Source organism: Dermatophagoides pteronyssinus, unplaced genomic scaffold (genome assembly GCF_027571235.1).
Source record: "Dermatophagoides pteronyssinus isolate colony J.1.1.1.1 unplaced genomic scaffold, Derpt_VIB-CSIC_2022.12 sq0005, whole genome shotgun sequence".
NCBI classification, from domain to species: domain Eukaryota; kingdom Metazoa; phylum Arthropoda; class Arachnida; order Sarcoptiformes; family Pyroglyphidae; genus Dermatophagoides; species Dermatophagoides pteronyssinus.
The window spans coordinates 2,616,138-2,630,840 of NW_027461529.1; the positions used below are offsets into that span (position 1 = coordinate 2,616,138).

The 14,703-nt window shown below is 26.1% G+C and overlaps 3 protein-coding genes and 1 long non-coding RNA gene across 11 annotated transcripts; 2 read left to right on the forward strand and 2 right to left on the reverse strand.

Annotated features, from left to right (window-relative positions):
* Positions 1-17: 17 nt before the first annotated feature.
* LOC142645017 (uncharacterized) lies at positions 18-1,125 on the reverse strand. 2 transcript variants are annotated; one of them, XR_012846204.1, is made up of 5 exons: positions 970-1,125; positions 769-862; positions 646-705; positions 291-591; positions 18-235 (listed from the first exon to the last, which is right to left on the reverse strand). It is a non-coding gene; the product is annotated as an uncharacterized LOC142645017 (long non-coding RNA). The 2 variants fall into 2 exon arrangements; XR_012846203.1 differs by having other exon boundaries at positions 765-862; positions 970-1,124.
* A 470-nt stretch (positions 1,126-1,595) lies between these two features.
* LOC113794716 (LYR motif-containing protein 2) lies at positions 1,596-3,213 on the forward strand. The gene is made up of 2 exons (XM_027344848.2): positions 1,596-2,774; positions 2,843-3,213. Exons 1-2 carry the CDS (start codon positions 2,730-2,732, stop codon positions 3,071-3,073), a joined length of 276 nt encoding a protein of 91 aa, XP_027200649.1. The 5' UTR covers positions 1,596-2,729; the 3' UTR covers positions 3,074-3,213.
* S2P (membrane-bound transcription factor site-2 protease) lies at positions 1,618-6,087 on the reverse strand. Its single transcript, XM_075820038.1, has 5 exons — positions 5,960-6,087; positions 4,662-5,022; positions 4,098-4,585; positions 3,386-4,038; positions 1,618-3,328 (listed from the first exon to the last, which is right to left on the reverse strand). The coding sequence occupies exons 2-5, from the start codon at positions 4,954-4,956 to the stop codon at positions 3,103-3,105; spliced, it is 1,662 nt and encodes a 553-aa protein (XP_075676153.1). The 5' UTR covers positions 4,957-5,022; positions 5,960-6,087; the 3' UTR covers positions 1,618-3,102.
* Positions 5,541-9,411, forward strand: LOC113794685 (transmembrane protein 104 homolog). Of its 7 annotated transcripts, none has more exons than XM_075820031.1 (8): positions 5,541-5,811; positions 5,863-5,965; positions 6,418-6,574; positions 6,654-6,852; positions 7,421-7,997; positions 8,077-8,285; positions 8,348-8,648; positions 8,738-9,411. In XM_075820031.1, the coding sequence occupies exons 3-8, from the start codon at positions 6,542-6,544 to the stop codon at positions 9,282-9,284; spliced, it is 1,866 nt and encodes a 621-aa protein (XP_075676146.1). In that variant the 5' UTR covers positions 5,541-5,811; positions 5,863-5,965; positions 6,418-6,541; the 3' UTR covers positions 9,285-9,411. The 7 variants fall into 7 exon arrangements, with proteins under 7 accessions (XP_075676146.1, XP_075676149.1, XP_075676147.1 ...); XM_075820034.1 differs by having other exon boundaries at positions 6,473-6,574; XM_075820032.1 differs by having other exon boundaries at positions 5,541-5,965; positions 6,398-6,574.
* The last annotated feature ends 5,292 nt before the right edge of the window (positions 9,412-14,703 follow it).

The following is a 14,703-nucleotide window of genomic DNA, read 5'->3' on the forward strand; positions in this document are numbered from 1 at the left end:
ATTTAATTACACATAAATTAAAATTTAATTTTAATTTTATTGTTAATTAAAAAATTTGAAATTCATAAAAATCATTAATATTTAACATCCCACGTTGATCCATTCTTGTCCAGTTCCAAATCGATCCCAAATTGAATATTCGATGTCCAACGATCCCATTCATGTTCCAAGATTTAATGTCCAAATCTGATTCATGAAATTGAAAATTTGAATCCCAATATTCTCAGTGATGATCCTGAATTCAAAAGAATATTAGTTGATAGTTTCGATCATTGGATTCAAAAACTTACCATCATTTACTACAAGTATCCATTCCAGTTTGAAAATACTCGAATGATATCATAATTTTCGATCGTTTTTTGGTTCCAAAGTGTCACCAGGCATCGGACTCAATAGGAAATAGCTCAGACCATGTTTCCTAATCCTAATCTAACCTAGCCTATCCTATTGTTTAACATAGTCAAACTATTCTTGAATCAGATGCCGATGAACAATGGAATCGCAAAATCGATCGGGAACATGATAATCATTCGAATATTGTTTCGACATTCATTAGCAAAAACTTGAGGAACTATAGAGTGTAAAAATTACCTGGAATGTAAAGAATGAATTAAAATGTAAAGAATGATTAGAATGTAAAGTTACCTGGAAGTCAATCGATCCCGGAAATGCTAATTAGCACCATAATGAAACTGAAAAAATAAACTTGAAAAAATGTGATTAAATGAAAGTTTATTTAAAATGAAATATCATTTGACAATTACAAACTTGAATAAATGCCATTGAGAAAATGATCATTTTTCGTCGATTGCATCATCGCCCGTCCAAACAATTTTCATCAATTTCGTAGCTAATTTTTAATCTGGAAACAAATGAAAGCATAAACAAAGATAATCTTTAATCAATAAAAGTGATTGTTCCAAAAATTTGGACCAAAATCAATAATTAAAATTGGAAAAAATAACTTACTTTTAATATCGAGCAGAAAAAACACGTTCGAAAAAACAACGTCAACAAGAAAAGTTCGAAATCGAATGACGAGCACAAATCGAACGTTTAACTAACTGCGTTTTACTAACGTTGCATTCTGATTGGACGATGGAAAAGTATAGAAAATAGTTAGCCATCTGACTATGCGCAAATGATCATTTGTCGAACTTGTGAATTTTTTGAAAAAAAGAATGCATTATTATTTTCCATAGACTTAACATTGGCAAAAATTGACAATTAATTTTATTATTGATTTTTTCAACTTGTGAATTGATGAATGTCAAATAATTTCGATCTTGAATCGATTGACCAAATAATGGAAAATATTTAAATTCCAAAAGAGTATCAATTTACTATAACAAGCCTAACACTTACAAGAATCTTGAAAGTTGATACACATTGATCATATTAGAATTGTGTCGTAATTCGGTCGAAGATCATCATTTAAGATTATCAATTAAACAAACCAAAATGTAAAATTAACTTCTAGATTAAACATACACTTTTAAAAAAGGAAATTCTATTTTTAACAAATTCTTTTATATTTATTAATGAATTGTTAGATATCAAAGATTAAATACCAATTATCATTATTAACGAAGAAAATTTTCAACTTTATTTAGTATATCAATGTCGTGGAAAAATTATTATTCATGGGAATCGGAAAATTAAAACAAACCATCAACAGAACTTATTGGAAGGAAATGGAAAATTAAACAAATCTTGTTGATGAAACTCGAATTGTGGACAGGATGGAATTGAAATTGAATAAATAATGAAGATATAACAGGATGCCGCGGAATATGGATTAAAACAATACCAAAACATTTATCGTGAAGAAATTAAAAAATTGACGGGAATTGGAAATCAAAACAAATCATCAGCAAACTTATTGGAAGGAAATCGAATATCGAAAATAAACAAATCTTGTTGATGAACTATTGGACTATGGACAAATATGGAGTTGGACTTGATAACAAAATAATTTAGAAGATCAAAAAAAACAGGATGCTGAATAATATCGAAACGAAAACATTGATGGCGGAAATCGGCAGTCTAAGCATTGGATGGATGTTTTGATCGGATGGAACTGGAAATATTTGATGGAAAAACATATATAAACTCCATCAAACTTGGCAAACGTTGGTTGAATTATAGTTGGGTTACATGGTGGTATTTTTGGTAAATATCGGTTATCGACTTAATCGGCGGAATTCAACTCAATGGTGGTTAATTATCGTATTTTAATTGGTGGTTAATATTTGTATTTAATATTGATGTTTAATTGTGAAAAATAAAGTTAAATTTTATAAAGTGAATATTAAATTGATGTGTAAAACATTTTATTTCGACATCAATTCTAATTGATTTTTGTGATAAAATCTTATCGGAATTACTGTTTTTTAATCGATTTACCGAATTCCATAATTCGATTGTTATTACTTTTCAAATTTGAATAGTGTTTACCAACGTTGAAGAATGTTTTTCAAAATTGGAGAGTATTGTATTGGAGAACACTCTCCAATTTTGAGGAATGCTTCCCAACGTTGAACAGTGCTCTCCACAATGTTCTCCAAATTTGACTAACACTCCTCAACTCTGATAAGCATTTCTCAAAATTGCAGAAGAAAAATCACCAATTTTGGGGAGTACTCTCCTTACTTTTTTTTGTGTGGTTGTGTTGATTTCCAAACATTGGATAAATTGGAAATTTTGGATTTTTTTTTTTTGGCAAAAAAATGAGTCGTCGTCGTCTTCAGGATAATACATTATCGTTATTTCATGTAAGTTGATGATGATGATGATAATTTTCCCATTTGAATATTTTTGTTTTCGTTTTCATTTTTCAAAGTTTATAAGACGACAACGAACATTATCATTATATCGACAATTTTTTCGTCTTATACAAAAAATTGATAATAAACAACAACGTATGGAGATACGTAATTGGATACGTGAAGAATTTTATAATATGAAACATATCACAGATAAAGAATTAATTGATATGAATCTTACAAGAGGTAATAATGCATTAAAAGAATTGGAAAATTTTCTTCGTCAATCACATGCATTTAAAGATTAAATTTGATTGTAAATATCAATAATGTTCGATCAATAATGATGATTAAAAATTTTAAAAATGGACAGAAAAATATACATAAAAATAATAATAGCTGACCATAAATGTAATAAACGATGTAATAAACGAAATTTTGATTTAAATTTAAATTTTGTTTCAATATAATCAGTTGCTAATGTTAACATTTGATAACCATCTAATGGTGAAAATGGTAATATATTAAATTGTATCATTGTAATTGAAATTATAAATAAAAATCTAAAGAAGAAAGTTTATAATTAAAAAAAAATTAACAAATTGAAAAAAAAATCTTACCGAAAAAACGTTTCAACATTATAATAAAAATCAATGGTTATAAATGAAAATAATGGTTTCATTTTAGTTACTTTAATGGCATGAATTAATTCAATTGGTGGACCCCAATATAAAATTTTATCCATTTTATGTTCATCCGTTTCAATAATAAGTAAACGTATTGATTTTGATTCAATTGCAATTGGATAAATACATTGACTTTGTCCATAATAAGTATTTAAACAATCAATATTTTGTCGACAAAATTGTGTAGTTTTTTCAATAATTTTTCGTACTGGTAAACATAATTTATAATAATTTTGCCAATCAGTTTCATTTAAATGATAAACATTACTTAATGATAATTGATGTTGATCAATATTACAATTTTTGATATATTTTGTTGATATTTTATCTTTCATTATTATTATTTGTTGTTTTTTGTAAATAAAACATAAATTTTTTTGTTGATCAAAACCATTACAACAATTTTCAAAATTACACATTGATGATGATGATGATGATAATTGATCAATAAAATCATTACCAATACAGAATCCGGTTTGATATTTAGATATTTCATTCAATGTAATTAATAAATCATTTTGATTATTAATAGGAACATTATTGATTTTCGTTATAATATCATATTCATTTAGACCAGTTATAATGGACTATTTATAAAAAATGATTAGTACAAAAAAAATTAACATTAACATTAACATTATATTACCTGATCAACCGATGTAATTAATAAACCATTATTAATAGAAGTAAAAAATATTGACATTGGATTTATAATAATACAAAATAATGCTATTAAACAAATTAAAAAATTACTCATAAAACCAGCACAAGTAATTTCCATTTTAGCTAAAATATTATTATTTTTTAAATATTGTTCCATCGGTATTGATACAAATGTTAATGGTAGACAAAAATTAAATTGAAAACCAAATGTATCAATTTTAATTGAATGTCTATTTGCAGCAAATGAATGTCCTAATTCATGTAATAATGAACAAATACAAATTGAAAGGAAAAAATAAATACTATCATTCAAGGAAAGTGTTAAACCAGGAAACATAACCATAAATTGATTATTGTTGTTGTTGTTGTTATTATTATTATTATTGCCATTATAATTAGTTTTAGTTGCTGATTTAAATGATAAAAAATGATTGAATAAATGTTGTATTTCATTTGCATAAAATAATGATTCTATAAAATGATAAAAGAATTTGAATTATTAATTAATTAATTTGTAAAAATGAATAAATGATTAAAAATACTCAACTTGAAATTTGATATAATGCATATGGAAATAATAGATAAGAAATTATAACCGATAATCGAAAATAATAATTATAAATAATTTTTAAATAATAAAATTTTTGTTGATTAATTTTTAAATTATTAATCCATTTAGTTATTGATTGATTTTCTATTATTATTGATATCAGGCCTAATGATAAACCATAATTTTTATATAATTTTCTTTGATATTCAATTGTTAATAATGAACGTATTAAATTATAAATTGACCAAAATATTATAAATAACCATAATAATATTAATGGTGAAATGTCCATATCGTGTCATATATAATTGTAGGATTTATCACAAATTTACAAGAAGTTTTTTTTCCTTTATTTTTTCTGGAGGGGGAAGGAGGAGGGGATAAAATTTGAAAAATGTTAATTATTATTATTTTTTTCAGGTAATTAATTATCAGATTTTAAAAAAAAGTTAATTAAAACGGTGTTTTAAATGACATTGACGATAATCATCATCACTTGTAACTAATTATCTTTGATTGTAATCTATCTTTTTTTTTTTATTGATTATAATAAACTAATCAAGTATTTAATAATGAATTTAAATAATAACAATTTTATTATAACCTCTCTGATGATACTCGTGTTTCAAGCACATTTTCCTTTCTTTTTTTTAAAAAAAAGGTTTTAGATTAGCATTAGCATCATCGATTGATTGAACTTTGATTTTTTCTTTTCTTTTGTTGCTTGGATATTAAAACAATGGTACCAGTAGTAGTCTAGTTTTGTTACATTCCTTGTAGTACATTCCAATATTTTTTGTTACAAGTGATAATTTTATTATCAGTAAACTAAACTATAAAATGACAAGTGTGAATATATAAAATTTTAAATAAAAAGGTAATTTGTAAAAATGTAATTTATGATCATTAATAAATATGAATTTATAAAATAAAAAAAAAGAAAAGAAAATTCCCTTGAATTATATATAAAAATAACGATAATAAAAAAAATGATAAATTAGAATTCGTTTTCGTTTTCGTTTTCTGGTTTTTGGTTTTCAACCTTTTGTAAATTTCTTCTAGTAGTGTTTTTTTTCTGGTTACCATCATTACCAACACATTGATCATTACAACATAGATCAATCATCCTAAAATCAATCAATCAAATGTAATTATTTTGATTAAAACATCCTCATTAAAGTCTGTTTTTTTTTGCAAGTATAATATTTGATTAGTGAAAACTCCTCAATCATCATAATAATCATACTGTAAACTGGGGAAAATAAAAGAAAAAAATATTCATAAATTTGGCTAACCTGAAGGTAAGAAGCTTTGTTTTGCTTTGATTTTTGGTTTTTTGAATTTGAATTCATGAAACGATCATTTCGGATTTTGATGAATTGAAAATATTTTTAACACGCAAACACCAAACAAAACAAAACAGCTGTATTTCCATTGTGAATAATGACACAGATAGCGCCATTCGTTGGTGAACAGAAAAAAGACGACGAACTGAAACTTGTTTTTGTTTTGCTGCTTTTGTTTTGTTTTGCTGTTTGTTTTCACTCATTTTGCTGTTTGAAAAATTGAAAATTTTGAAAATAAAATGACGCCCCCCGATCTATAATGATTACCCAAAAAAACAAAACAAAACATTTCAAAATGATTGATTGATCGATCGATCGATAATTAGATTTAGATCCCACCAAATTCTTCTTCCTCCTTTTTCGATGATCTCATTTAGTTTTAATCAGTTAATTTTCATTTTAATTAGGATTTGTAATTTGTAATTTTTGATTTGTAAAATAACAAAAATTTAATTATAAAAGAATTTTCTGGCCATAATCGTTTTGAAATAAAATTGTTCAACAACAAAACATCCTTCCACCTCAAAGAAGATGGCCGATAATAACAATTTGTATTCAGCTTTGGTTTGTATTTTGTTTTGTTTTTGAAAATCCTATCTTATTTTTAAAAATCCAATCATTTTTTTCCATTTCAAAATACCAGGTTGGTTCAATTTATTTATTCAATTTATTATTAGGTACCGGTGTATTAGCAATGCCAGCTGTATTTGCAAATGCTGGTTATTTATCCGGAATCCTATGTTTAGCTATTTTATGTTTAATATCATATGTACAGACAACATTTTTAATTGAAACAATGGCTAATGCTAATTTTATTAAACGAATGACAAAAAAATCCAATGGTAAGTGTTTTTTTGAATTTTGAATTTTGTTGAATTTTTTCGATTACTAATAATACCTTTAACCTGGTAAGAAATTGATCATAACCCTTTTGTTGTTGATAGAATTCAATTATTGCCATTTATCATTTAAATATTCATCATTATCATTCAGTTAAATAACAGTTCATTTGCATGAATATTAATTAAAATTAATTAATTAACCCTTTTTTTACTAATTACTAATTATATTAATATAATATGCACGAATAATTAACATTATGACGATGATTTTGCACGAAAATAGCAACCACCATTTCTTCTCTCTTTTTTTCTTCTTCAGAATGCTGCATGGCATCTTTATCTCTCTCTCTTTTCATTAACATTTTTTTGTTTCATTTTTCAATTCATCCTTTTGTAATTTTTTTGTAATCTTCTGTGGGATTTTGATCAGATTAAAACAACATTTTTACTGTTTTAAAAAAATTTCGGGTAATTTTCTTAATTAAAATTATAAATTTTTGAAAATTGATTACAACATTTTTTTGGGTTGTAAACTTATTAATTTTTTCTGTATTTTTTCCAAATTCAGCTCAACAACAAACAACCGAATTATCACCTTTATTAACCAGTGTCAACAATGATGATGATGATGATTGTAATATTTCGGATGATGGCAATGACAATGATGAAATGAATGATAATGATGATTATAATGATAATGGCTTAATAATTATAAATACAAATCAATCATCACCAACAACTACAACTAATAATTTATTATCTATTCCAAATTCAGAATCCGATATACGACAATTATGTTCAACAACATCGATCAATACAATAACTACTACTACTACTACTAATGATAATGATAATTTACAATGGAATAATATTGTTTGTTCGGATTTAATAAGAAATAATAATAATCGTAAAGAAAAAAAACAACGTAATATTATTACAAATAATATTATAAATTGTTTACAATCAATTGATCATCTAGATAAACGTTTTAATATTAATGAAAAATTTGAATTAGGAAATATGACTGAATTATTTTTAAATCAATATTTATCAAAAATATTTTTCATTTCTGTTATTGTTTATTTATTTGGTGATATTGTTATTTATAATTCAATGATGTCAAAATCATTACGTGATATTAGTTGGTAAATTATTTTTTATAATTTATAAAATTTGAATGTAATTAACTTTTTGGTTTTTTTTTGTTTTGTAATTTATAAATAGTACATCAAAAGCTTATTGTGATTCATCAGATTCAAATGATCCCGAGCATTTGAATGCAATTTGTTGGGATTCAATCACAACAATTACAAGAAAAAATGCATATCAAATATTTTTACTTGGTTTTGTTGCCATTTTAGGCCCATTAACATATGCACAATTACAAAAGACAAAAATTATTCAAATATTAACCATTATACTTCGTTGGTTGGGTAAATTACTTATAATTTTTTTAATTTGTTTATCAATAACATCATTTTTTTGTTCTCATTAGCTTTTGCAAGTATGATTGGCATAACAATAAAAATATTCATATCAAAACAAGCTAATGGTCAACCGAAAGCATTCAATTTACTTAATCTACCAAAATTATTTGGTATTTGTGTTTATTCATTTATGTGTCATCATTCGGTACCATCAATTTTAACACCGATTCGTAATAAAAAAAATTTACTTATGGCCGTTTCAATTGATTATATACTTGTATTTGCATTCTATATTATTATTGCATTTACAGCCGTATTTGCATTCGATGATATTAATCAAGTTTATACATTAAATTTTCAAATTGATAAGTAAGTTTTTTTTTGTTTTGTTTGATGAATGATAATTTTAACTTTTTTCTTTTCATTATTTATAATAATAATTATTGTTAAATAAATAGATGTTCACATAATAATTCAAATCCAGCAAGCGTACCCGGGTTTGAAATATTTTTACCAACATTTCCAATATTTACATTATTTTCAAGTTATACAATATTGGCATTAACATTAATAAATAATATGAAAGTATTGGTCGGGTTTTCAAACATTATACGTTATAATTGTTTAATAAAATATTCAATGCCATTGATTGCAATTATACCACCATTATTGATTGCATTATTTACTGAAGATGTATCATCCATTATACAATTTGTTGGTTCATATTCCGGTACAATGATACAATATGTATTTCCAACATTATTAGTATATTATTCACGAAAACAAGTACAACAAAAATTCCTTTTACCATATATTAAAAATCGTACCAAATGTGAATGGATTGATGAACGAACGATTAATATGGAAAAAATTTATGAAACATTAAATTCATCTGTATCATATTTTCGTACAAATTTTTGGATTTATTTTACAGCCATTTGGTGGATTATTTGCATATGTCTTGTTACACTTGATCATTTACGTGATGCTTTTCATCTTTATTAATTAATTTTTTTTTGTAATAACCTTTTTTATTAATTATTTTTGTAATGACTTTTTTTAATTATTAATTATTGACTTGTATTTGTTTTCTTTCAAAACTTTAAAATAAAATAACCAAATTGAAACACAAGATGGCAGCAGCAGCTTTAAACAAAAAAACTTGTAACCAAAAACTTTGGTCAAATTAGGACATAGATGTTAATGTTTTATCATTTTTTCTTTTGCGTAACATAATCTTTACATTCTATATATAGTGAATGGTTGTTTTGGTTTTGGTTTTGTTGGAGGTTTTGAATGTCAACAATTCGTTCGTTCAATCTTTTCTTTTCATTTTGTTTCCATTTCATTTCATTTCCAATCCATTTGGGAATCCCTGGTACAATGAATTTTCACAACAACAAAAAAAAGAATGAAAAATTTGAAACCGGTTTCATTGTTGAATGGTAGATTGAATGGAAGATTATTATGACCATGACATTATTAATACAGAATTTCCATAACATTAGTATGTGTGTTGGTCATTCAATTTTTATCAAGATAACAACAGCAACAGCCAGAATAATAATGGTAAACACTTGAAAATTTGATTCAAACAGCAGCAGCAGAAGAAAAAATTGAATAATTATTATGGATCAAACAAAACAAAAATGAATAGTAGAAAAAATCCATAGAAATTTTGTATGATTGTTGGCTGTGTGTTTGGTTTGGCCTGCATTTGACATCAAATAAGGATAATTCAATAACCAAAAACAAAATTATTATTATTCTAATTCCATTCATAATAATGTATATTCTTGACATTATTCAGTAAATCTTTTACTTAACATCTTTTTTTTCTTTTCTTTTTCAATTGTAAAAGCTATGAAGATTTGTTGTTGTTTTTGTAATACAGCAAGAACAGAAAACCAAAAATAGCTATAATTTTCGTAATTCTTCCACCATGTGGCTATATTAGATTTTCATACGGTTTTTTTTCCGTTGCTGTTGCTGTTGTTGTTGTTGTTGTTGATGTTTTCATCATTTCAATTCATTATGGTTATGGTTAATAATATTATGGGTTATTTTTTTTTTTGCCTTCTTTGTTGATTATAATTATCCATTTTTTTTGAATATTCATAGAGAGAGAGAGAGAGAGAGAGAGAGAGAGAGAGAGAGAGAGAGAGAGAGAGAGAGAGAGAGAGAGAGAGAGAGAAAATGATTATATAAAAACCAAACCAAACCAAGCAAAACAAACAAACAAACAAACAAGAAGCCATTCAATTTCTCAATCATATTGTTTGTTTGTTTGTTTGGCCAATTGCCCAATTCTATATTTATTTTAAAAGAAGAAAAAAAACATCGATACGAAAAGCGAGAAAACGAAAAACAAAAAAAAACAATATTTACCGACGACGTGTACTGACTGTGAAAAAATTTTTTCACCCGAATTTTTCGTTCAAACAAAAAAAATTTGATGATTTTTTCATCATTTTTTCTATATATAACAAATTAACACTTGTGTATCATCATCATCATCATCATTATAATTTGATAATTGATTTTACAAAAAAAAATGTACTTTATAACAACCACTGTTGTTTGTTTGTTTGTTTCTTTTTGATTTATATTCTTTATATTTCTGATTCTGCTGATGATTTTTTTTCTCTCGATTATTTTAAAAAAACTGTGAAACGATTCGAATTCTCTGATTTATTCTGTTGTTTCTTTCTTTCTCCCTTTTCATTTTCTTGCTTTGTTGAACTGTCTTAAGATGTATGTCTTAAGTCTGTAAATGAAAATTTATCTTTCCCTCTGTTGTTGTGTTGTTGTTGTTTCTCGTGTCTTTTTTCACTGGAAAATATTCATTCATCTAAATGTCACACTGTTGTTGTTGTTATTATTATCTGTCTAAAAAGTAAATAAATAAATATCATGTCCTGGAATACATCAATGTGTTTAGCGCCCAAAAGGAGGAGGAAAGGAGAAGAAAAAATCACACATTTTTTTTCAGTTTTTAGCCGCAAAAAACAACTCATTTTCTATTCTGTTTTTCCTAGTTTCTTTCTAGGCTGTTTTTCCCTAGTTTTTCGCCTTTTTTTCTCCTTCAATATTATATGATTCATTACACAATATATGCCGATCATGCAAAAAGAGAAGAAGAAAATGAAAAACACCACCATCATTCATTGTCATTCATGAAACAAACAAACAAAAAAAAATCTATCAGAAAAAAATTATGATCCCAAAAATCGAATAACAAATTTTCATTTTTTTGTAAACTAAAAATAACTACCAAAAAAACCCAAAAAACAGAAAAAAAAGTCATTGAGAATCTTCGGATATCTGGAAATGGAAACAACAGAATGAAAAAAAAATTCTGGTCAAAGAATATCAGTATATACACACACACACTGTATAGACTTTTGATACTTTTTTGGTCTACAAGTTATTATCATTATTTTCGATTGTGACTATACTTATTATTATCATTATAATTAGGACACAAACACACACACACACACACACACACCAACACCCATTTATTCTTTTGTTTCTAGTTTGTTTTTTGTATGTTTCGTTCGTGTTCGGTACACATGTCGTAATCAGCAAAAATTCAGAAAAAAAAATTTATATTTTCCAAACACCAGCCAATTTGAACTGAATCTCAAAAACAAAACAAGTATATAAAAAAACAATTCATTTTAAGTTCTATATTTAGGTTGACTAATAGTTTTTTTTTTGGTTTTCCACACACACACACACAGGTATATTATATTATTATCCTTTTGTTTTTTCGGGATATCCAAAAACCAAAAAACCAAACCAACCAAACGGATAACTTTTTTTGTATGTTCAATTTGGTTTTCTGGTTTTCTGGCTTTACCTTTGCTGGTTTTCCGGCTTTCCGGTTTTCCGGTTTTTTTTTTTGGCTTTTTCAAGTTACCATGGTGGTTGTTATAAATTTGATAAATTTTAATTACAAAAATTTCATTTCATTTGTTGTACTTTTTTTTTGGAAATTAAAATTACAAAAACAAAAACAAATTCTGTAGAATATCAATAACAACAACAACAAAATTTGCTAAAAATAAATTTTTTGATTTTTGCTTTTTGCTTTTTGCTTGATTTCGTTCAACAAAAAAAAGCCAAAACCAAAAAGCAAATAATGAACTTTATTGATCGATAATTTTTTCTTTTCAGTTGTTTGATAAACGAACATGATTTTTACATTTAAAAAATACAAAAAACAAAGAATTTTTCCATTGAAGAATTTCATTTTTCGTTGTTTTTCGTTGTTTTCCCTCTTTTTTTTTGAAGCTGTTTTCCAAAATTTGAACAACAATAACACCATTGAACAAAAATTAAAGTGTTGTTGTTGTTGTTCAATTTGCGCTTCTCTTCCCTTCTTTCTGATGACGATAATGATCCGATTTTTTCATCTGAAAAATGGCCAAATTTTTCTTTTGTTATCCTTGAAATCATTAAATGCTTTTGATGATGATGATGAAATATTCATTTGCAGTGTAGAGTGTAACACATGGTGGAAAATTTTTGAAAAATACCAGCAGAATCCAGAATCGAAAGAGAATCGAGAGAAAAATGTATTTTTGCATCGTTTATTTTCACTCAGATTTTCCCTTTTTTTATCGCCTTTAAAATGACCTTTTTTTTGAATGAATTTGATGACAATCGAGAACCAAAATCCAAATTGAATAACAATGTTTTTTCTGTCTGTGTATTTTCAATTATCAGGATTTCTCTCAAACAAACGAATTTTTTTCAATAAAAAAAATCCATCCATCCACCCATACACGCACCAACCAGCCAGCAAACACCCATAATGAAAAGTAATAATGGTGATGGGGAAATCAAAACAAAACAAAACAAAATATGATTTTCGTGATTCAACTTTTACGTTTTTGCGTTTTTTATTGATCTCTATCATCAAACACAATGGTAAACTCTCTCGCTCTCTCTCTCTCTCTCTCTGTGTGTGTTTGGTTTGTTGATTTATTACTTACTTACTTATTTTGGGTCCAATTTTATTCTGGATTCTTGATCAAATTGGATTCTGGATTTGTTTTGTTTCACAATTTCAAAATCATTTTCGAAATATTATTATTTTTTTTCGTGATTTTTTTCTTTCATTGTTTTGATTCATAACAATGATTTTGTAGTTTGTTTTTGTTTGTTTTATCGGGATAATAAGAATTTTTTCTTTCGCAAAAAAATCATTCCATCGCACAACTTACACAAACGCACGAACCAAAATACATAATTAAAGAATAATGAAAAAAAAAATGGAAAAAAATTCCAACCTTTTTTTTCGAATTCTGTATGGAAATTCTTTGTCTCTTTCTTATCATTATTATTCTGATTATTCTGATTCTGATTCTTGCAATGAGAAATCTGTGTTTGCGTTTGTGTGTAATATCTGAATATTAACGAATGTGAATGATGCTGATGAAAAACAATCAATGAAAGAATCAATTGGATAATCGATAATGAAAGGTTTTTTTTTGTTGAATGAAGAAGGGGGTGGTGAAAAAGAGGTTCATTCTTTCTTTCTTTTTTTCCTCCCCCAACCTAAATAGTTTCAGTCAAATTGGTCAATCAAATTTGATTTAAAATCATGAAACAAAAGAATATCTCTTTGTGCTTATACGTGTGTGCTTGAATTTGAATATTCTTTGCATGCATTTTCTCTCTCTCTCTCTCTCTCTCTCTCTCTCTCTCTATCTCTTGGTTTTTCTTTCTTTTGGTATCTTTCATTCATTCATTCATGCTTGAATGATATGTCCCAGTTTTTTTTTATTCAACGACAAAGACTATGATGATGATGATGGAATTTATGAAAAGGAAAAAAAAAATACCGAAATATAAAACTGGAAGCGACAATCAATAAACCAAATGAATGAATGTAGAAATGAAAAATTTCAACAACAACAATGATGATGATATAGGAGACATTTCTTTTTTGTTAGTGAAAAACATTTCAACATTTTAAGATCATTTTTGATCTTGTCTTTTTTGTTGATCCAAATTCATTTCAATCAATTTTTTTTCTTTTCATTGAATCCTATAACCTGATCTGTATAGAGATTTTTCTACCATTCTTCGTGGTAAAAATCCAGAAAAAAATGATAAAAGTACCAGAGAAGAAAAAGAATCTAAAATGGATTCTGCGCATTACGAAAAATGTAATAAAAATCTTATGGCCTTCGGTTTTTATTCCTCCTCTATGATTATTATCATCATCGTTGTCGTCATTTTGTTTTTGTTTTCATCAAGTAATGAACCTGAAAGAATATAGAAGTTTTTTTTACTTTACTTTACTTTGCTTTAAAAAGCGATAACCAAAATATTACGAATGCAGGCATTGTTCCAGAATGCAATGGTTTATAGTTTTTAGTTCATAGAACCTCAAATGAAATTATCTATG